Source organism: Mustela erminea, chromosome 13 (assembly GCF_009829155.1).
Source record: "Mustela erminea isolate mMusErm1 chromosome 13, mMusErm1.Pri, whole genome shotgun sequence".
Classification (NCBI taxonomy): Eukaryota; Metazoa; Chordata; class Mammalia; order Carnivora; family Mustelidae; genus Mustela; species Mustela erminea.
In genome coordinates, this window is record NC_045626.1 from 49,500,127 (window position 1) to 49,523,555 (window position 23,429).

The 23,429-nt window shown below is 35.9% G+C and overlaps 1 protein-coding gene across 3 annotated transcripts in view; it reads left to right on the top strand.

The window, feature by feature from the left end:
* Positions 1-1,464: 1,464 nt before the first annotated feature.
* Positions 1,465-23,429, top strand: part of USP14 (ubiquitin specific peptidase 14) — a 47,132-nt gene continuing 25,167 nt past the window's right edge. The window contains exons 1-5 of one of the 3 annotated variants that reach the window (XM_032310197.1): positions 1,465-1,592; positions 4,974-5,119; positions 7,552-7,584; positions 19,087-19,191; positions 20,002-20,105. In XM_032310197.1, the coding sequence (XP_032166088.1) occupies positions 5,036-5,119; positions 7,552-7,584; positions 19,087-19,191; positions 20,002-20,105 (326 nt within the window). In that variant the 5' untranslated portion in view covers positions 1,465-1,592; positions 4,974-5,035. Of the gene's footprint in view, positions 1,593-4,957; positions 5,120-7,551; positions 7,585-19,086; positions 19,192-20,001; positions 20,106-23,429 lie in introns of those variants that run through there. The other 2 variants (XM_032310196.1, XM_032310198.1) reach the window with 2 other exon arrangements.

The following is a 23,429-nucleotide window of genomic DNA, read 5'->3' on the forward strand; positions in this document are numbered from 1 at the left end:
AGCTCAGGTCATGATCCCAGGGTTCTGGGATGGAGCCCTGCATCCGGCTCTGTGTGCATCAGGGAGCCTGCTTCCTCCTCTCATTCTGCCTGCCTCTCTGCCTACTTGTGATTTCTGTCTGTCAAATAAATAAATAAAATCTTTTAAAAAAAATTCTATAACATCGTTGTGTTGTTTCCATCACATTTTGGATCCTATGCTCATATGTCTTGATGTAGTGAAGGGTGAATAAGACTCCTGATGTATATTCATAAAATTGGTCTCTGAATGGGTTGTAGCGTTTTGAAATGTGGACAATTTACGTCTTAAATTATGGACAGTTTCAACACTTTTGCAGCATTTAGAATAGTAATAAAGCCTGTATGAGGCAAGAAAGTACCCCAAATTTGACGTGAATTTCCTTGAAATTTCTCCTTTAACTTATAAGCTCTACTTCTCAACTAGAATGCTTGAATTTACCTTTCCCATGACAATTTTGAGTTTGAAGAGGCCTCAGAAACAATCCAGTTGAATTCCCTCTTTTTCCAGATTGGGGAAACCGGTCCAAGACAAGTAAGTGAAAGGCTATGGGCAACTCTCACCATCGTAGGGCATTTTATTTTATAATTTTATTTTTTATTATTTTATTTTAATTTTTTCTTCTCACTGGATTCAACCTGGAGTCCAAACTGGTTTTGAGGAACAACAGTAACACATTACAATCAAGGCAGACCTATCTCTGCAGCATTCAAAGTCTTCTGACACGCATTTTGTCACAAAATCCTAAAAGGGAGAGCGGGGTATTTTTTATTAAGTAGACCCAGGTGACGGGGGTGGAGCAAGGCCTGAGGTATTTTTTTACCGGGTATATTAACAAGAGGAAAGAAATGCCCAGCTCCAATCGAAGCCCTCTTTCGAAAAAGGGGAGAAAGACTTTCTTAAAAGGACAGCTGCGGGGCACACGGCTGGCATCCAGTGGGGGCCAGGAGGACAGGGCCAGCCCACTTTGTGGCGGGCGCGGGCCGCACAGGGCAATGCGCAGGCGTGCACCTGTACTGGCGCAGGGGCCGCGTGCCCGCGCCTGCCCGCCGCCTCGCGCGGCTCCGCTCCCACCTCCCTCAGCTCTCCACCCTGCAGGCCCCGCCTCGCCGGCTCTACGGGCCGGGTCTTCTCCTGCAGTCGCCCTGTGGTTCCGCGGCGGGCGAACTGCGTGTTGCTGCGTCATCGCCAGTGGCCGGTTTGAATGAGACTCTCGTCGCACCCGTGCTGCCGCCACTACCGCGCCTCTGCCTTGGCCGCCGCCACAGCTACATCGCGTTCCTCTCCCTTCGTTGCCCTTGCCAGGCCCAGCCTTCCTGCACCGCCGCCGCCTCTTCCGCCGCCATGCCGCTTTATTCCGGTGAGCTCCTTCCTCGCCCTGCACTTCCGTCCTGCGCTAGGCCTCTGAGTAGGCCGGGCCTGCAGGGCCAGCACCCAGCTGAGCATGGGGCTGGGGAGGGGACGGCCAGGCATTGGCGGGGGCTACTGCGGCGGGCGACGGCCCTGGCCCCTTTCTCTCCATCTGCTGTTTCCGAGCTCTGCAACCTGAGGGATCGCTGTCCCCTCCGGCCCGAGTGGGTGGGTGTGGGGATGGGGAGCGCGAGTCAGCTTCTGGGAGTGGTGACTCTGCAGAATAGTTTTTCTGTCTTGTCCTAGGGAGCCAGGAGAGGGGAGGGTGTGTCCCGAGGCCCCCGGGACCAGACTAGAGGTGTAGTGGGATTTGCTTGGACTCGTCAGTGGTAGCTGCGGAAGGAGAGGGTCGGGAGGAGGAAGCCTGGGGAAAGGGAGGGATGGAAGAACCTCGGATGGACGGTTAGCTTTCAGGGTGCTTCGGGTTTCCCTTAACAGCTTCCGATAGCTTCCCCTTTGCTGCTTTTGGCTCAAACACCCCTTTTGTGCCAATTTCAGTTTTATCCCGAGGTAGATTGTGAACTTACTGTTTTCATCAAACGTTCTATTGGGTTTCTACGTCTGAAGAATGATGTTAAGCTTTGAGAATTAGATGAACACAAATACCCGCAGGCGTCATTTCCTTTTAAGTGGCATTTGGCTTTTTTTTTTTTTTTTTCTTTTAATTTTGCTTGAGGCAGGCCAAGGTATTAGCCAGGGATCACATTTTCACTTAGTTAATGGACCTTGCTGTTCTTAGTCTTTTTCAAAATGGCACCTAAAACGTATGTGGTGACTTCGGTTCGCAGTGAATGTGTGATTCATTGGCCATTCCTAACTCCATCATAATTTCTTTATTAAAGATTCAGCATTTCCAAAGAATGATATGAATCAAAGGAACAATGTTTAATTTCGATGTGGATTCTTGGTGTTCTAGAATCTTAAACCGAACGCTTTAATGATTGCTCAACCTCTTTCTAAAGCCAAGATTAACAGCAGAATGGTACTTGAAATATTCTATTTATGCAATGTAGAATTGAGGGGTTATTAATTAAGTGATGGCGATAAATACCAGTGTATGCTAATACTTAAACACACTGGTAGACTCATACAACACCACCAACCTCTCTTTGTTCCCCTCAAGAAATACTTGTATTCACCAAACCCTGTATCTTAACATTAAGTTCTGTCTTATACATTTTAACCATATCCTTCCTTTATTTCCAAAATGAGAGAATTGAAGTAGGTTTCTAAGGTTTCTTCTTTGACCTCTCCATATTGAGAATTTATATTTTTCAGGTTCTGCCAAAAAACCCTATATTAAAATAAGAATATTTTAAGTACTATTTCATAAGTGTTAGTAGAAAATTAAATAGATTCGTATATGGTTAAGGATAAGTGCTGTTAAAATTAATGGACACCTGTATACCTGGCACAAAGCTAGTATTTTTATACATGTTGCTTTGTTTTAACATTCAGCATAACCTGTGACACCAGTATAATTCTCTTTGATGGATAAACAAAAAGTTTAAGTAACTTGCTCATGGTGACACAGCTAAATTAATTTCAGATAGGTTCCTCCTCATTATTTCTAGTACTGTTTTAGTTTAATCTTTTGCTTGTACATTGTTCTCTGTTCCTCGTTTATTTCAAGATTACAGTTGTGTCCTCTTCAAACCCATTTTTCCCAGCTGCTGCTAGAACATTCTGATGTTCAAACCAGACTAAAGTGGCGTTTATGAAAACCTTTCACAGATACTGCATTTCTCTAACATAAAACCCAAAGCCTGTATGTTTTAGCATGACATGTTATCTTTTGTGACTTTCTCCTTGGTCAGCTTCCAGTTTCAGTTTCCTCCCCCCTCTCTCAGGGAATTACTTAAATCTCAGAGCACAAAATGCAGTTTTATGCTTTTGATGTTTTTCTTATCTTTTCCAGGAATGCTTATCTTTAGGCTAACACTTAATTTTTTCTTTGAGACTCAACTCAGAGAGAAGTTACAGCTTCCTCCAGGCAATCTTTCACTCATGAAGCATTCCTTTGTGATCCTCTAACATTTATTATATTTATATTTATATTTATATTATATTGTTAATTATTTTTACCTTTTCTCCCCCTTTTCTCTCTTTTATTAGATTCTAAGTTCATAGAATCTTCCTAGAGCTTGTTCTGGGGCTTATTGAATGAATGTTAAACACATTAATTGAACTAGTGAAGGAGTTGGGATTTGGAGTAAGGATTAGTTTTTTATATTTTGGTTTTATTGGAAAAACAGACAACTCTTGTGAGATTCTTATTTGAGTAGGTATGAAGTTTTCAGTGGCAAGCTATGTATATTGTGTTTACTTACTTTTATGTTATTTCAAAAGTTAGGTATTTCATGAGGCCAATAGACTTTTTTTTATTATATGGTAAAATATATGTAACCAAAAATGTACTGCTTAAACCATTTTTAAGTGTACATTTTTGGCATTAAGTACATTCATATTGTTGTGTGACTGTCCTCACCATCCACCTTTAGAGCTTTTTCATGTACCTACACTGAAATTCTGTACCCATTGAACAATAACTCTCCATTTCCTCTTCCTTCCAGCCTCCTGGCAACCACCATCCTACTTTCTGTCTATGAATTTGACCACTGTAGGTACCTCACATAAGGGAAATCATAATGTTTGACTTTTGGCATCTGGCTTACTTTGTTTAGCATAATGTCTCCAAGGTTCATCCATGTGATGTATAGTATGTATAAGAATTTCATTACTTTTTAAGGCTGAATAATATCCATTGTAGGTCTGTACCACATTTTGTTCATCTGTTTATCTGTTAATGGACACTTGGTTCACTCACATCTTTGAGTCTTTTGGGAATAATGCACTATGAACAGGGGTATACAGATAGCAGTTTGAGTCCCTGCTTCATACTTTTGAGTATATACTTAGAAATGGAATTCCTGGATCATATGGTAAGTTTAATTTTTTGAGGAACGACCATACTTTTTTCTGCAGTGGCTGTACTGTTTTATATTCCCATCAGGAATGTTCAAGGGTTCTAGTTTTTCTACATTGTCACCAGCACATGATTTTTTCTTCTTTGTTGGCTTCTTTTTTTTAATAGCCACCTAAATGACTGAAGAAAGATTTCTGTATTTTTTTAATTTTGAAATTTCAGCATCTTTTAATTTTTGGATTTTTTTTTTTTTAAGATTTTATTTATTTATTTGACAGACCGAGATCTCAAGTAGGTGGAGAGGCAGGCAGAGAGAGAGAGGAGGAAGCAGGCTCCCCACTGAGCAGAGAGCCCGATGTGGGGCTCGATCCCAGGACCCTGGGATCATGACCTGAGCCGAAGGCAGAGGCTTTAACCCACTGAGCCACCCAGGTGCCCCTAATATTTGACCACCTCTTGCATAGGAACTACACCTTTCAATTCTCCTATGGAACCTTTCTTCTTAAAATTCAGAGTCTGCATTCCTACACCTGTTTTAAATATGCTTTATTTTATTTTATTTTTTAAAATATGCCTTATTTTTATAAATGAAAAAAATAAATTATGGTTTTGTTTGCAGTTACTGTGAAATGGGGAAAGGAGAAATTTGAAGGTGTAGAATTGAACACTGATGAACCTCCGATGGTGTTCAAGGCTCAGCTTTTTGCACTCACTGGTGTCCAGCCGGCCAGACAGAAAGTTATGGTGAAAGGAGGAACATTGAAGGTAAAATTTAGTCCAAATTTTCATTATATACAATTACATAATTAGTGGAAATAAGTACCAGAAAATGTAGCATTTGAGGTATATATATTTTTTAATTTGTTGAGAGTGTATAGTCTGTGAATTTAAAACTTTCTTATTCATGTTTGTGTAGAAAGGAACACTGTAGCCATTTCAAAGCACTATATTATAGAAGCATCATTAAAATTTTTATTTTAAAATGCATTGTATCACTGAATACTCATAGGGGTCAGGGGAGTTGGGAATTTTCCATTTATCTCTGTTGTTTGGATTTTTTTCCTGGTGAGGGTGTGTTAAAAATATTTTATTTTGTTTAGATTAATATAAAAATGTATACACCTTTAGTAGTTTTCTGTTATGGGGTGGAGAAAATTTTATCTCTTAAAAATATGGAACAATATGGTAGATTTAAAAAAAAAAAAGATTACAGAAGGTAATTTTGTACATGCATTCAAATGTTGAAATTCAGAATAGTTCAACATCTTTACCAAAGCCTCGTTTCTGGAATACTGTAAAACTGTTAATTTTTTTTGGCCTGTTTCATATTCTACTCATTGAAAAGGGGCTCTTATCACTTAGGGAGTAATTGCTATGTAGGAGAAAATATTTCTGTTAAAAGAGAGAGCAAACATAATTTTTCCTTTAGTTTCCTTGGGATGGTCATATTGACTACAGTTAGGAGTCTAAGCTTCCTGGTGTCATTGGTGATGGGCCACAAAAACATGCAAGTATTATTATTTGTAAAACTATGGAAGTATAGTTTTAAAAAGACAATACCCTCAAGAGTTAGGTGTGAAATGCCAAGAGCTATAGTTAACTTTAGAGATGTGGCTTGATTGCCCCTGTCAGGTGGGCAGTGAAATTGATGTTGGTGAAGAAAACATTGTTTCCCCTCCAAGTTGCATTATGAGCTTTTTAGTCCTTAGGGGCTTGATAACTGAATTTGTGATGAGCTGTATACTGGTGGTGTGCTATGGAGAATTACAGAGAAATAGTAATTAAATGAAATTGACTACTAATAGTAATCACTTACAGAATAATTATTTTGTGCCAGGCTTTTATTTTCTTTAATTCTCAACTCTGTATATTGGAAAAATGAGAATAAATGTATTTTATAATTTAATAAATGAGAAAACTTAGCATCAGAGAGATTTAAGTAACGTATAGCAGGTTACCAGAAGAGCATGTGATTTACAAGCCAAGCAAATATCGGTTCATTTTTTCAGCTTTGTGTGACCTCAGATAAGGGAACTGAGGGAGCATGTATATAGTTATCATTCCTTTTGATTAATAGAAATGGACCTTAAACTGAGAAGGATATTTAGGAAGTTACTGTTGCACTTTGAAGCATGAAAGAAAAAATTGGCACTACCAAAGGGAAGCATATTGGGTGCCTGGCATTTTGTCTGAAAAAGAAGTTATGTGGAAATGACGTTATTCTGTGAAGGTAAAGAGTTTAGCTGCAGTATGCGGTAGGCCAAGATGTCTGGGGGCCAATCATGGCATTAAAAAAAATTGTTTTAATTGAGTATATTGAAGTGAAAATATTTAATTACTTCAAAATTTGGGACTTGAAAAAAACATTTGTGGACACAGCAGATATCATTAAGGGTAGTTTGCTTCTGGTATTCCTGGTATAATTTTTAATAGCACTTTCATTCTTAAGAATCTGCTTTGAAAAAAAAGAAAAAAAAAGAATCTCCTGCTTTAGACAGTAAATTATATAATCATTGTAATTATATTTAGACCTTATTTCATAAGTTACTCTTAATTCCTGTCACATAAGCTAATTACTAGTTTTGCTGGGTGCATACATATAACAAACATGGAGAAAAATTAGTATCTGTCATCAAGGTTTAGTACAGTCAGGTTTATTGTTTTTTAGATTGTGTCTTTGGTAGTTTAAGCAATTGTTTTTTTGAAATTATTAACAGATAATGTATTATTGGTTTCAGGGGTACAGGTCTGTGAGTCTTCAGTCTTAACACAATTCACAGCACTCACCATAGCATATACCCTCCCCAGTGTCCATATCTTCCCCACTTTGCCACCCCCCAGCAACCCTCAGTTTGTTTCCTGAGATTGAGTCTCCTAAGGTTTGTCTCCCTCTTGGTCCCCTTTTATTTTCATTTTTTCTCTCCCCACCACCCCCCCACAAACCCCCAATGTAGTTAAAGCAATTATAAGACTTACTGACTGTAACACTGCATTTAAAACAAAATACTTTTGATTATAGTAATTTTAAGTAAAAATTACTTTTTTTAATAAGTAATTTTTTAAATAAAATTATTTTTTAAATAAGTAAAAATCTGCAAAAATATTCTATTTTGGAATAGCTTAAAATTCATTGATTATTAGAATATGTTCAGATTGTACAGAGGTGGTTAAATGTTTTTCATTTGTTTTTAAAACAGGATGATGATTGGGGAAACCTCAAAATTAAAAATGTAAGTATTATCCTAAGAGCATTTACTATAATTCAGTTTCTTAATTATTATATACAAATGTGTTGCAGATGCTTTTTTTCCATAGATGTATCCAGTGGAACACCAGCACTATTTATTGAAAATATTCTCTTTTTCCGATTGACTTGTCTTGGGAGAATCCATGGCAGATTTACTTTTGGATTCCTCTTTCATTGATATATTTCATTGATATTGATATATCCTCTTTCATGCTAGTACACATATGTCTTAGTGATTAAAGCTTTTAATAAGTCTTGAAATGAGATAGCATAAGTTCTCCAACTTCTGCAAGAATATTTTAGCTTCTTTGCATTTCCTTTTGATTTTAGAATAAGTCTGTCAGTTTTTACAAATGGACTCTTGGAATTTTAAGATCGTATTGGTTCTTTGTTCAGTTTGGGGAAAATGGCCATCTTAACAGTATTTAGTATAGAATCCTTAAAATGATGTACTCTGTTTAGGTCTTTATATTCTCCTAAACTGAGTTTGTAGCTTCTTAGTGTAGGATCTTCATGGTTTTTGTTAGATTCTTTGGACTTAAGGTTTCGTGGCTGTTAAATGATATTTAAAAAAAAATTTTGTTTTCCAGTGTTCATGGGTAGGTTATAAAAATGTAGTTTATTTTCATCCTGTGACCTTGCTAAATTCACTTAATAGTTTCATTAGTTATTTTCTGGATTCCACTGGGTTTTTTTTATGTACAGGAGCATGTTATCTGCAGATAGAGGTATTTTTACTTCTTCCTTTCCAATCTTTATGACTTTCATTTCTTATTGCCTTATTTCCTAGGCTAGGACTTCTTACAATACAATGTTGAATAGAAAGTGGTGAGAATGGTCATCTTTGTCTTATCCTAACTTGTTCACTAGGACTTTTAAAATTACGAATGGCTGTCGAATTTTGTTAAGTTTTTAAAAAGATCATACGATTTTCCTACTTTATTCTGATAGTCTGGTTAATCTCATTGATTTTTTATTCTTCTTTTTTTTTCTTTTTTAAAGATTGTATTTATTTATTTGACAGGCAGAGAGGCAGGCAGAGAGAGAGGAAGGGAAACAGGAGCCGGATGCGGGGCTCCATCCCAGGACTCTGGGATCATGACCTCAGCCGAAGGCAGAGACTTTAACCCACTGAGCCACTTGGGTACCCCTATTTTTAATTTTTTTAAGTTTGTTTATTTATTTATGTATTTGAGAGACAGCGAGAGAGTGCATGAACGAGAGGGAGAAGCAGACTCCCTACCTAGCGGGGAGCCAGATGTAGGGCTCTATCCCAGGACCTGAGATCATGGCCTGAGCGGAAGGCAGACGCTTAACTGACTGAGCTACTCAGGCACCCCTCATTGATTTTTAATTGTTAAATATTGCATTCCTGGGATATGCAACCCTCAAATTTTTTTTTTTGCCGCCCTAATTGTCCTCTTAAAAATTATTATTTTTAAACCCCAGAGAGTTTCATATATATTAGTTTATATCTATTGGCATTTATCATATTAGAAATTAAAACAAATTTAAAAAGTTTATTTAAACAATTTTTTAAAAAAATTATTTATTTATTTATTTGACAGAGAGAGAGAGAGATCACAAGTAGGCAGAGAGGCAGTCAGAGAGAGAGAGAGAGAGAGAGGAGGAAGCAGGCTCCCTGCTGAGCAGAGAGCCCGATGTGGGACTCGATCCCAGGACCCTGAGATCATGACCCGAGCCGAAGGCAGCGGCTTAACCCACTGAGCCACCCAGGCGCCCTAAAAAGTTCATTTATTACAAACCCATTACATGTTAATTTTGTATTTTTAAATGTTTCCCTAGAAATATTGGGAAGGGACTGGCAGTGCTCTATATTTTCGCAAATCTCTTGAAAATCTGTCTTAATAGAAGATAATCGAATTCTTGTAGTTGCTTTTACATTCAGTCTGCTGAGATAAGTTGTTTTAGTTGAGGTATGTGTAATAAATCTGGCCTCACATAAAATAGTTTCAAAAAGGAGGTATCTTTTCTGATAAAATTGTGAACATTCATCTTTCATAGTATACCCAAACTCAACATGTAATAGCTAATTATTGGTTAGTTTGTGGTAGAAACCACATCAGTGACTTTTTGTGCATAGAAATCTACTTGGCTATAATTCAAAAGGTGCCAAGTATATAGTGATAGATATAAAATTCAAATTTTCACTCGAAAGCTCTAATTTTGTCATTGGCAACTTTATGTAGTCATTTATTTTTCCTAAAGCAGCAAGCTCACTTCATTTATTTGAGAAATATTGGCTAAATACTTGAGTATAAAAACCCATAATTTGTAGTTTTAAGTAAAATGATACTGAAAAAGTAACAAGTCTATTTGCAACTCATACATTTAACATAAGCTATCCTGAAGAAAATGATCATGTTTTTGGTATCAGATGTCTTATTTCTATTGATTATTTTCATATGTGTGTATGTATGTAATTTATTTAGAGAAGGAGTGGGTAGGGGCCGAAAAAGTGAGAAAGAGAATCTTAAGCAGGCTCTATGCCTAGCCAGAGCCTGACAGGTCTCCATCTCAAAACTTTGACATTGTGACCTTAGCCAAAATTGAGTTGGACATCAAGCATTGGATGTTTAACCAACAGAGCTACCCAGGTGCCCCATATATCTTTTATTTTTAAGATTTTATTTATTTGACAGAGAGAGCATAAGTAGGCAGAGCAGCAGGCAGAGGCAGAGGGAGAGGGAGAAGCAGGTTTCTGTGACTGAGCAGGGAGCCTAATGTGGGGCTCAATCCCAGGACCCTGGGATCATGACCTGAGCAGAAGACAGATGCTTAACCGACTAAGCCACCCAGGTGCCCCTCCTCTGATATATTCTTAATAGATTTATTTTGCAGAACAGTTTTAGGTTCACAGCAAAGACTGAGTGGAAGAAACAGAGCTTTCCCATATATCCTCTTCCCCACACAGGCAGAAGCCTCCTCCATTACCAACATCTCCTATCAGGATGGCACATTTGTTACAATTTTTTTTTTTTTAAGATTTTATTTGTCAGAGAGAGAGTGCAGGCACTTGTGTGAGCACACAAGCAGGGGGCACAGCAGGCAGAGGGAGAAGCAGGCTCCCTGCTGAGCAAGGAGCCCCATGTGGGACTTGATCCTGGGTTCCTGCTTCATGACCTGACCTAAAGGCAACTTAACCAACTGAGCCCCCCCAGGCATCCCACATTTGTTACAATTGATGAACTTATATTGACACATCATTGTTGCCCAAAGTCCAGGCTTTACGTGAGGTTTTACTGTTGGTGTTATACATTCTGTGAGTTTGGACAAATGTATAATGACATGTATTCACCAGTATAGTGTCATACAGAGTAGTTTTATTGTCCCCAAAATTCTGTGTGCTCTGCCTTTTCATCCCTTCAACCCCCTGACAACGATTGATATTTTTACTGTCTCCTTTGTTTTGCCTTTTTCCAGAGTGTCATGTATTGGGAATCCTACAAGATGTGACCTTTCTTTCACTTACTAATATGTATTTAAATTTCCTCCATGTCTCTTCATGGCTTTGATAGTATAGTTCTTTTTAGTGCTGAATATAGTCCATTTTATGGATGTACCAGAGTTTTATTCACCTGCTGAAGGAGATCTTGGTTGCCAGGAAAGTAAGTCTTTTTTGAATGGGAAATTCCCATTTCATAACACAGAATATCACAAAGAAATGTATTCAAAGGTCAAGATTTAATAAAATCAGTAATCATTTTTACCAATTTATTTTATATCATTACTTTGATATGTGCTAAACTGTTAAAAATTTTTAGCCTCAAGTGATTTACCACCAGTAGTGCAGATGTCAGCACTGAAAAAGGGACAGTAACGTCGTAGTATTATGAAAATAGTTTTGACCTTGCTGGCTCTGTGAAAGAATCTCAGAGACCAGTAGGGGTTCACAAACACTTTGAGAACTGGGACAAACCCACTGAGTCATGATTTATTTATCTCCTTTATACATTGCTGGATTTAATTTTCTCATTTAAAAAATAAAGATATTTGTGTATATGTTCATGAGAGGTATTAATATTTTTATTTGGGAATGTATTGCCCTTTCTTTTCTAAATGAGTTTGTATAAGATTGGCATTTCTGTAAATACTTGAAATAATTTACTAGTGAATTTTATCTGGACCTGGATTTTCTTTAAGAATTTGATTGATATTTAACTTCTTTAATAGATAAAGGATATTTAGATTTTCTGTTTTTTATGCCAGTTTTGGTGAATTTTCTCTTTGAGAAAATTTGTTTAAATATATTGAATTTATTGGCATGAAGTTGTTCATAATATCCAGACTGTTCATTAATTATTCTTTTATATCTGTTATCTTTATTTCCCATACCTTCCCATACCTGATAAGTCTTTGGTGTTTTGTTTTTGGTCAGTGTTGCTAAGGATTTATCAATTACTCTTTTCAGTTGTTTACTTTGTTTACTTCATATATTATCCATTTTCCACTTTATTGATATTTACTCTACGTTATTTTCTTTTCTACATTTGGTTTAAATTGCTTCATTTTCTTGCTTTTTAAAGTGTGTGCTTAAATCATTTATTTTTTTTTTAATACCTTCTTTCCTTATGTAGACACTTAAAATTATTATTTTCTGTTTAATCACTTGTAGTTGTAGCCACAACTTTTGATGTGCTCTGTTTTTATTATGCAGTTAAATATTTTCTTATGTTATGGGTGTTTTTTTGATTTAGTTTTTTGCTCTTTTACCTATACATTATTTAGAATTATGTTGTTTCATCTCCAATTATTTGGGCCTTTTTCTAATACATTTCTGTTACATATTTCTCATTTGGTTCTGTGTAGTCCCAGAACATACCAATGTAATTTTGGTCATCTGAGTTTATTGCTCATTTTTAATGGACTGTATATAGCCCAGAAAGCCTAAAATGTTTATTATGTGGTCCTTAATAGGAAAAGTTTGCTGACTCTTGGTATAAGGGTACTAAGATGATGACTTTGAGCCACTCCTCTAGGATTTATATTACATATCTTTAATCATCCTCTGCCTTAAATAACAAATGACTTCAGGTATAGTATAAGATTCTTAAAATAGTGTGCTTCCATTTCCCTGGTCCTTGGTGCTATTGTTGTCATACAGTTTACTTCCACATGTTAGAAATCTTATACTTCATTCCTATTTTTGCCTTAAATAGTCATTTATCATTTAAAGAGAGTAAAAATGTTTAAAACTCATTTACCATTTTTGGCATTCTTCCTTTGGATCCAAATATAGATTTCCATCAGATACCATTTTCTTCTGCTTCAAGAACTTACACGTTTCTTACAGAGCATGTCTATGAATTTTCTCTACTTTTGTTTTTCTGAAAAGCTCTTTATTTCACCTTTATTTTTGAAAGACATATTTGATAGGTATAGATTTCAAGATTAACACTTTTTCTTTGAATACATGAAAAATGTCTTCTGATCTGCGTAGTTTTCATTCTTAATTCCTTTACATATAGTATGTCTTGTTCCTCCTGATGCTTTTGAGATTGCTTTTTAGCAATTTAATTACATGTCTTGGAGAGGTTTGCTTATATTTATTCTGTTTGAGTTTCTTGGATTTGTGAGTTTATAGTTTTTATTAAATTTGGAAAATTTTATCTATTTAAGTTTGTTTTCTGTGTGCCCTTCTCTCTCCTCTTTTGAGACTACAATTCCATATGTTGGGTAGTTTTGTCATTGTAAAATTTTGGTCCCTTTTATGTGTGTGTGTGTGCACGCATGTTCATCTGTTGATGGATATTTTTGTTTCTACTTTTTGACTGTTATGAACAGAACTGCTGGGAACCTTCATTTTTGTAGATGCACATTTTCCTTTTCCTTGAGTAAATAACCTGTGAGTGAAATTGCTGTGTCTTATGGTTAAGAATGTGTTTAACTTTGTAAGAAACTGCCAGATACTTTCTAAAGTGATGGTTATACCATTCTACATTCTTATGAATGGTGTATGATAGATCCAGTTGTTCTGCCATCACAGCATTTGACTGTTGTCAGTCATTTTTGTTTTAGTCATTCTGGTGGGTGTGTAGTGATACTTCCTTATGGTTTTAGTTTACATTTATATGATGACTGATGGTATTGAATGCTTTAACCTTATTGGCACCTTTTATATCTTTTTGTGAAACGTCTGTTCAGATCTTTATGTATTTTTAAATGGGTTATTTTCTTACTTGCATATAAAGAATACCTACTGGGATCAAGTCTTTTGTGAGATATATCTGCTGTGATACTTTCTTTCAGTTTCTGATTTTTTTGTCTTTTTAAAAATGTTTTTTTGAGTAGAAATTTTAAATTTTGTTCAAGTATCACTTATCAGGTTTCTTTCTTTTATGGTTTTGACTGTTTGTATCCCATCTAAGAAATCTTTGCCTGTGTCAAGGTCACAAGAGACTTCGGTTTTCTGAAACTTTTACAAGTTTTATCTTTTATACTTAGGTATATCATCTGTTTTGAGCAGACTCTTGTGTTTGTTGTTAAGCAGTGGTTAAGGTTTATTGTTTTCATATGAGTGTTCAGTTGTATGAGCACATGTAAGTCTGTTTCTGGATTTTGTTCTGTTGATTTGTATATGTACCTTTACACCAGTACCCACTCCCCACCATCTTGATTATTCAAGACTTGAAATCAAGCAGTAGGAGTCCAGATTGTTGTTCTTTTCCAACACTTACTGGCCATTCTAAAGTCTTTGCATGTCCTTTGGACATTTTAGATTCAGTTCATTTTCTACAAGAGTCTTCTGGGATTTTGATTGGAATTACATTGATACTATATATCAAACTGGGATGTCTTTAAAAAAAAATTTTTTTTTTAATTTATTTATTTGACAGACAGAGATCACAGGTAGGCACAGAGGCAGGCAGAGAGAGAGAGGAAGGGAAGCAGGCTCCCCGCTGAGCAGAGAGCCCGATATGGGGCTCGATCCCAGGACCCTGGGATCATGACCTGAGCCGAAGGCAGAGGCTTTAACCCACTGAGCCACCAAGGTGCCCCTTTTAAAAAAATTTTTAAACATTTTTCTATTTTGAGAGAGAACTTGTATGCATGAGTGGCGGGGGAGGGGCAGTGGCATTGGGAGAGGGGGAGAGAATCTTAAGCAGGCTTCATCCCCATGTCGGGCTTGATCTCACAACCCTGAGATAGTGACCTGAGCCCAAATCAAGAGTCGGATGCTTAACTGACGGAGAGCCAGCTAGGGACCCCCAAATTGGGACATCTTGAGTCTTCTGAAAAAAATTTCCCACAACAATGTTTTATATATATTTTTTCTTTTGTTTTAAAGATTTTATGTATTGAGAACAGAAGTATGTGCTTGAGTGGGGGGCAGAGGAGAGAGAAGCAGACTCCCTGCCAAGCAGGGAGCCTGATGCAGGGCTTGATCCCAGGACCCTGGGATCATGACCTGAGCCAAAGGCAGACATTTAACGTACTGAACCACCCAGGGGCCCTATTTTTTTTCTTTTCTTTTTTTAAAGATCTTTTTATTTGAGAGAGAGAATATGTATACACATGCATGCGCATCAGGGGAGGGGCAAAGGGAGAAAATCTTCAAGCAGACTCCTTGCTGAGCATGGAGCCCAACAAGGGGCTTGATCTCACAACCCATGAGCTAATGACCTGAGCTGAAACTAAGAGTTGGATGCTTAATTAGCTGAGCCACTCAGGCACCATTTTATTTTCAGTACAGGATCGTACTTTTTTTAAATGTCATAAAGTATTTCATGGTATTTGATGCTATCATAAATGGCATTTTTCAAATATCATTTTCCAGTTACTTATTGCTAACATATACAAATAGAATTAATTATTGTATATTGATCTTGTATCCTGTGATTTTGTTGATTTTTACATATTAGTGTTTAGGATTATGTAGGTAGGATACAATCATCTTGAAATAAGAATGGTTTTATTTTTTCCTTTTTAATCTGCATGCCTTTTATTTCTTTTTTTTTCCCCTTGCTTTATTGCACCGGTTAGGATGTTCAGCACAATGTTGAGTAGAAGTGGTTGACATTGTACACATCATTGTTTTTTTTTCCTGATCCTGAGAGAAAAGTCTCCAGTTTTTATTGGAGTTGTTTTATAGATGTTCATCATTAGTTTGAGGAAGTTCTCTATTTGTAATTTGCTGAGAATTTTTGTTCATGAATAGGAGTTGAATTTTTCAAATACTTTTTCCATATCTATTGCAAGTATCATTTTTTTTCCCTTTAATCTGTTAATGTGGTGAAATAAATACATCGACTCTTAAATAGTAAACCAACCTTTCATTCTTGGGCTAAACCCCACTTAGTCATTATGTATTTTCCTTTTTATATATTGCTGGATTCTATTTGGTGGTATTTTGTAAAGGATTTTTGTGTTTCTAGTTGTGAGAATTACTGGTTTATAGTTTTCTTGATTTGTCTTTGTCTGCTTTTGCTGTCATTGTAATCCTGGCCATATAAAATGGGTTAGGAGGCATCCCCACCTCTTCTGTTTTCTGAAAGAGATTTTCTTTAAATGGTTCACAGAATTTTCCATTGAAGCTTAGAGCTTTCTTTGTGGGAAGACTTTCAGTTAGGAATCTAATGTATTTAATAAATGTAGGACTCTGATGTTATGTTTTCTTTGACATCTGTTATGATAATAGTTAACATCTTTTAAGGAATTGGCCCATTTAATTTACAGCTTAAATTGTCATTCTAGAGTCTCTTAGTGATGTTTTTTCTCTCTCTCTTTTTTTTTCCTGGCATTGGCAAATTGTGGTTTCTCTCTAACTTTCTTCATTATCTACCCAGAGATTTGTCAATTTCATGGATTTACCACCCCCCCAAGAGAATCAACTTTTGTTTATTTATTATTTTATTGATTTCACCTCTTTGCTTTATTTCCTTCTTATACTTTGTATACTTTTTCTAGCTTCTTACAGTAGAAGCTTAATTTATTTTAAGCCCTTTTGTTTATTGTTTATATCTTTTGTCCAGTTTTCTGTTGTTTGCTTTACTGTTTTTTTGTTTTTTTTTTTAATGTGCTTCTATATAGTGTAACCTTTTACCCTTTTTCCTTTTAAATTTCGACTGGTAATGTTTTATAGAAGTTTTCAAGAACTATGTAGTAACATTAGTCCTTTCATCTTTTATGTCACTTTTAGAAAATATTCCAGCAAAGCAAGGTTTTTTAAATTCACTTACATGTTTTTGTAATTATTTGTTTTATTTATTTATTTATTTTAAAAGATTTATGCATTTTAAAGAGAAAGAGCGTGAGCGTGTGCGCTCAGGTTGGGGGAAGGGCTGAGGGAGGGAATCTTCAAGCAGACTCCTGGCTGAGTGTGGAGCCCATCGTTGGCGGGGCTTAATACTCTCTACCCATGAGATCATGACCTGAGCTGAAACCAAGTGTCGGACGCTTAACCCACTGACCCACCCAGGCACCCTTTGTTTTATTTCTTAAGTCTTTTAATTCATTTTGGGTATGGCATACCGTGAGGTGGAGAACTGATGATATTTTTTTTCTAAATTATCCAGTTTTTCTCAACATTCTTCATTGTATAATCTATTTTCTTCTTAAATGGCATTGTTTTAATCTTTATGGTTTAGAAATTTCTTAGCTGTTATTATGGGTATAAACTTGGTATATGAATGAATCATTTTGTAAAGTTTCAAAAAAATTAAATTCATGTAACAATTTAGAATCACATCTTTACAGTGATTTTTCCTGTCTAGAAACTGTTAATGACTTTCAATTTATTGTTTAGGTGTATTTTATATTCCTAAGTAAAGCTTTATAGTTTTCTTCTTAAAATATTACAGGTATATTCTTACGTTTACTGTTATTTACTGATATTCTTTCTCTTCTTTTTTTTTTTTTTTTTTTTTTTGGTAAGATTTTATTTATTTGACAGAGAGAGACATAGCGAGAGTGAGCACACAAGCAGGGGGAGTGGGTGAGGGAGAAGCAGGTTTCCCACTCTGTAGGGAGCCTGATGGGAGATTCGATCCCAGGACTCTGGCATCATGACCTGGGCTGAAGGCAGATGTGTAATGACTGAGCCACCCAGGCACCCCATTTTCTTTATCTTATATCACGTTTATAACAGACTATTTGCTAGTACATCCTTTAAATATTTGGTTTTCCTGAGGGTAGTCTTTGGAAAAAGATTTTTTAGTGATGGTTTAGTATTCCTTCTGCTATCACAGAAAGTTTAAGTTAAAATAATGGGTGGTAGAATGAAGGTTATTGGATTTCAACATAGGTGCTCTCAGGACTGAGTTTGTTATCCTTATTAATTTTCTTTAAAAAAATTTTTTAAGGTTTTATTTTTAAGTAATCTCTGCTCCCAACATGGGGCTCAGACGTACAACCCTGAGATCAAGAGTCACATGCTCTACTGACTAAGCCAGCCAGGTCCCCAAACTTTTGAACTTTCTAATTTAATCCTCATGTGGAAATTTGTATCTTCTCTTACTGTCTTTTTTTCTTCTTAAACCTCCATTTTTGGCTCTTTTTTAAAAAATTTTTTAAACCTCCCTACTCTTTTCTTTGTCTTATGTGTTTGTATCTTCCATAGTAAGATTTTGTTAACATTTTCGGATTTCTTCATTGTTTTCTGTTGTATGGAATGTTACATATGTGTTGAATGTAAATATTCCCTTATATATATTCTATATATAACATATATTCCCTTATATATATTCTATAATGTTAATGTAGAATTATAAAATTGGGTATTTTGAACTAATTTATGTGTTTGGTGTAATGTTTTCCAATAATGGAGGGTTTGGTGCTCTCAAAATAATTCCATTCAATTATAAGTAATTGTTACATTTGTACAATAGACATTCACAAAAAGAATGCTAACTGCACTTTGTTATGGGGAGAAATGATTCCACTAAATGTTAATAATCATTTTGAGAATTCCCTCCCCTCCAGTATTTTAAACAATCTCAACTGTTTTTATGACACTATTTATTTTTCCCTAGCTTCATTGAAGTGTAATTTATCTGGACTAAAATTCACCTATTTTTAGTGTGCAGTTTGAATTTGGGTAGTTCTATACAGTCATGTAACTACCACCACAATCAAGATACAGAAGTTTTATCATTCTGAAAAGTTTCCTTGTGCCCCTTTGGATATAAGCAGGGGAGCTTTGGCTTGAAGCAGCCACCTCAGTACTTTTTTTTTTTTTTTTAAACTGTTGCTGATTTTTAGTATTGACAAGAGTTGTGTAACCTTCACCACAATCTAATTTTAGAACATTTCCATCACCCCAGAAAGAAATAGGTGTCTGTTTAAAGTCACTCCCTCTTCCCACCTTTAGCCTTAGTAATTGCTAGTCTGCCTTGTGTCTGTAGATTTACCCTGGCAAATACAAGCATACAATATGTTTTATTTTTCTGTGTCTGGCTTCTTTCATTGGACATAAGCATTACCAACTTCTGAGCATTTTTATGAAATGAAATTTTTTTTAAAACAGGGTATGACTCTACTAATGATGGGGTCAGCAGATGCTCTTCCTGAGGAACCCTCAGCTAAAACTGTCTTTGTAGAAGACATGACAGAAGAACAGTTAGCATCTGCGGTAAGATATACCACGTTTTGTATAAAAATGATTGCTACAGGTACTAAGATGCCTTTCACAAAGTAGCATCTAAACGTTTTAAAGGTTTGGGACGCCTGGGTAGCTCAGTTGGTTAAGCGTCTGACTCTTGATTTCAGCTCAGGTCATGATATCAGGGTCGTGGAATCAAGCCCTATGATGGGCTCCACCTCTAAGAAGAGTCTGCTTGAGATTCTCTCCCTCTTCCTTTGCCCCTTCCCCTGCTCAAGTGTACACACTGTCTCTCTAAAATAAATAAATCTTTAAAAAAAATAAGTGTTTTGAAGATTTAATTGGTAATATCAAGATATATGTTCTTGTTTATTTTGAAGATCTTATTAGAGCACATGGGTGAGTTGTGTGGGGCAGGGGAGAGGGAGAGAAAATCTCCAGCAGTTTCCACAATGAACGTGGAGCTCCTGGGGCTCCCCAAGATGTATGTTTTTAAAACTAAAAGGTTTTATTTTTGAAATTGGCTTGAGGAGTCCTGATATAATTGGATAATTCAGTGCAAAGTCAATTAGTGTCTTTAATAAATAAGTGTTGGGCAGTGCTAACAGTACTATTATTTTATGGGAAAAGAGGCTTTCAATATTTTTAAGAAGGGAATTAAAACAATGTCAACATAATGCAAGTGAACATTTCTGTTAGGAGTATAAAACTTTTACTTATGGGTAAAGTTGGAATATAAATTGGTATGAGTTGGTAAATTATACTTCAAAGTGTGAACTTTAGTGATTTTATATATGCCCTGTCATTTTATAAAAATGTTTTAATCCATGTCCTTTTCAGATGGAATTACCATGTGGATTGACAAACCTTGGTAACACTTGCTACATGAATGCTACAGTTCAATGTATTCGTTCTGTGCCTGAACTCAAAGATGCCCTTAAAAGGTAAGACAGAAGATAAATGTGAGTCCTTTTGGTGGGTAAGGGACACTCACATTTTGATGAGTAGTGTTTTGTGTATAAATGTGGGTATAATTTTTTAGCAACTTGACTGAGATACTCCTTTATTGTATAGTTCATCCCTTTAAAATATTCAGTTCAATGGTCTTTATTCAGCAGGTTGTACAACCATCACAACAGTCTAATTTTAGGATCTTTTCTTCCCCCCACCCACAAAGAAACCTTATATTCACAGGCAATCACTCATTTTACCATTCTTACCTCCAGCTTTAGGCAACCATTTCCCTACTTTCTATCTTACAGATTTTCTTATTGTGGGCATTTCATATAAATGGAATCATACAATGGGTAACTTTTTGTGACTGGATTCTTTTACTTAGCATAATATTTTCTGGGTTTATTCATATTGTAGTATGTATCAGTACCTTATTCTTTTTTATGTCTGAATTAATAGCCCATTATTAATGAACATACTGCATTTTGTTGATCAGTTCATCTGTTAACATTTGATTTGTTTCTAGTTTGTAGCTCCTTTGAGTAATGCTACCATGAACATTCAAGGACAAGTTTTTGTGCAGACCAGTTTTTTTTTCATTTCTTTTGGTTATGAGTGGCTTGCTTGACCACGTAGTAACTATGTTAAACAACATTTTGAGGAACTATCAAACCTGCTAGGCACCATTTTACCACCAATGTAAGGGAGTTCCAATTTCTCCACCTCCATGCCAATATTGTTATTGTATGTCTTTGATTATAGTCATCCTAAGGGTAAAATCGTCTCTCATTTGTAGTTGTCTTTTGCATTTACATCATAACTAGTGATGTTGAGCATCCTTTCATGTGCTTACTGGCATGTATATCTTTGGAGAGATGTCTGTTTAAATCCTTTGCCTGTGTTTTAAATGGTTCATCTTTTTGTTATTCAGTTCTAAGTGTTCTTTATATATTCTGGATATAAGTCCTTTTTCACATAGATAATTTATAAATTTTTCATTTTGTGAGTTGTTTTCACTTTTTTTTTTTTTAAAAGACTTTATTTATTATTTATTTGACAGACAGAGATCACAAGTAGGCAGAGAGGCAGGTAGAGAGAGAGGAAGGGAAGCAGGCTCGCTGCTGAGCAGAGAACCCGATGCAGGGCTTGATCCCAGGACCCTGGGATCATGACCTGAGCCGAAGGCAGAGGCTTTAACCCACTGAGCCACCCAGGCGCCCCTTGTCTTCACTTTCTTGATGTTGTTTTGTAACACAAAAGTTTTTATTTTTGATTAATTTAATATTTGTGTTTTGTGTGTGTATATCTTACGGGTGAAACTATTGACTAATCCTAGGTCACAAATATTTACTTCTATTTTGTTAAGAGTTTTAAGCTCTTAAATTTAGGTCTCTGAGCCATTTTTATTCTGATCCATTTTCAGTTAATTTTTATGTATAGTCGGGGGTTGGTAGTTGGTATTCCATCCCATTCTTTTGCAAACTGATATCTAGTTTTTCAAGTACCACTTGTTGAAGACTACTCTTTTCCCTGTGGAATTGCGTTAGCACCTTTAAAAATCATTTGATAATTTTTATACATCATAAGATGTATGTGATAAGATTTATTTCTGGACTCTCAGTTCTAGTTTAGAAATAAATACATTGATTTGTCCTAATGCTAGTGAGTAATGATTTTACAAAGAAGTAAAACTTTGTTTTATACCATATATAAAAGTAAAAAGAATAAACAATTATCCATGTTTTGAAAGCCTGTGAAAGTCTATAAATGAGAATCACTTCTTGGTGAGTCTAAATATGTAACTTAAAAATATAGAACTGAATTATGACTTAATTTATTGCAACTGTCTTGATATATACACTGTCACTTCTTAGTGTAAGTTAGAGTTGTAAACTGCAGTTGGATTCTTAGCCACCTTTGTGAATGTTGATTTTTTTTTTTTCTTTAGTGGCTTGGGAAATGCTTTGATAGAACTGAGCAGTCGAGAGGAGAGAGAAGGATTATATAGAAACCTGAGAGTAACTGAAGGTTTTCTGAATTTCTCTAAAGTGAATAGTTGTCAAGTACTTAGGAAATTGCCTAGATTGTAGCTGATGTACTTATTAGTGTACAAGACACAGGACCTGTCTTCCAGGCACTTAACGGTCTTAATTGAGAAAGGCCTTCAAGTTTGGTACTGTTTCAGAACTGCTTTGTTGGGAAATGTTAAAGTCAAAGTTATTTTTCCTCAGGGGTTTGTAGTTATTTCTCCACTATTTTCCTGTGCGGCTAGTTACTGATAAAAGATCTAGTATCAGTTTTATTTCTTATTCTTTTCTGTTAATAACTTTTAGGGTTTTTCCTTTATTTTTGTTTTTCATAGTTTTCCAATAGGGTAGGTGTGGGATTTTCTTTTTTATCTTATTTAGTGCTGAGTGAGCACTTTTTCTTTTTCTTTTCTTTTTTTTTTTTTTTTTTAAAGATTTTTATTTATTTATTTTAGAGAGGGAAAGAGAGAGAGAGTGCGAATGGATGGGCAGGAAAGAGGGGCAGAGAGAGAAGCAGACTCTTCGCGGAGCAGGGAGGCCAATGTGGGACTCTGTCCCAGGACCCTGGGATTGTGATTTGACCCTGACACTTAACTGGCTGAGCTACCTAGGTTCCCTGAGTAAGCCCTTTCATTCTGAGGACTCTTGTCTTAAATTTTGGACATTCTTGATTCTTGTTGAGAGAAAAGCTTCTCTATTTTATATAGCTTCCCTAATATTCTAAATAGTAGAATTTCTGGATCTATTTTTCACATTTCTTTTTTTTCCTTTGCACTTTTATTTTTTTATTTTTATGTGCTGTGTTCCAGAAGAGTGTGTCAGTTCGATTGTACATTTCACTGATTTGTGCATTAGCTTTGTTTCACATCTTCTTATTTATCACAACCTTCTTTTCTTTAATCTCCTGTTCTTAATTTTGGATGATTCCTGCTTTTATTTCTCTGAGGCTCTGAAGTATTCTTCTTACCTCCCTCCTACCCAGCCAATTTGGTCCTTTCGATTTCAGCTGTTCTCTTGAGATGTTAGGGATTGATCTCATATTTGTTTGAAGATTGTGTACTTAGGCAACCATGTCCCAATTGCAAATGATCTAATGAGCAGCTTGTTGGGCCCCTCCCTGCCCTAGAAGGTGGCTACTTGGGAGAGACTAGCCCTTTTTCCAAGACTTCCTCTGTACTTTTTTCACTTGGGATACCTTCTAGCTTCTATTCGAAAGAGAACTCTTCCATGTTTTGGAGTTATTTCTCTGAGTATTGTATAATAATCAGGGGAAATTTCATCCTGTTG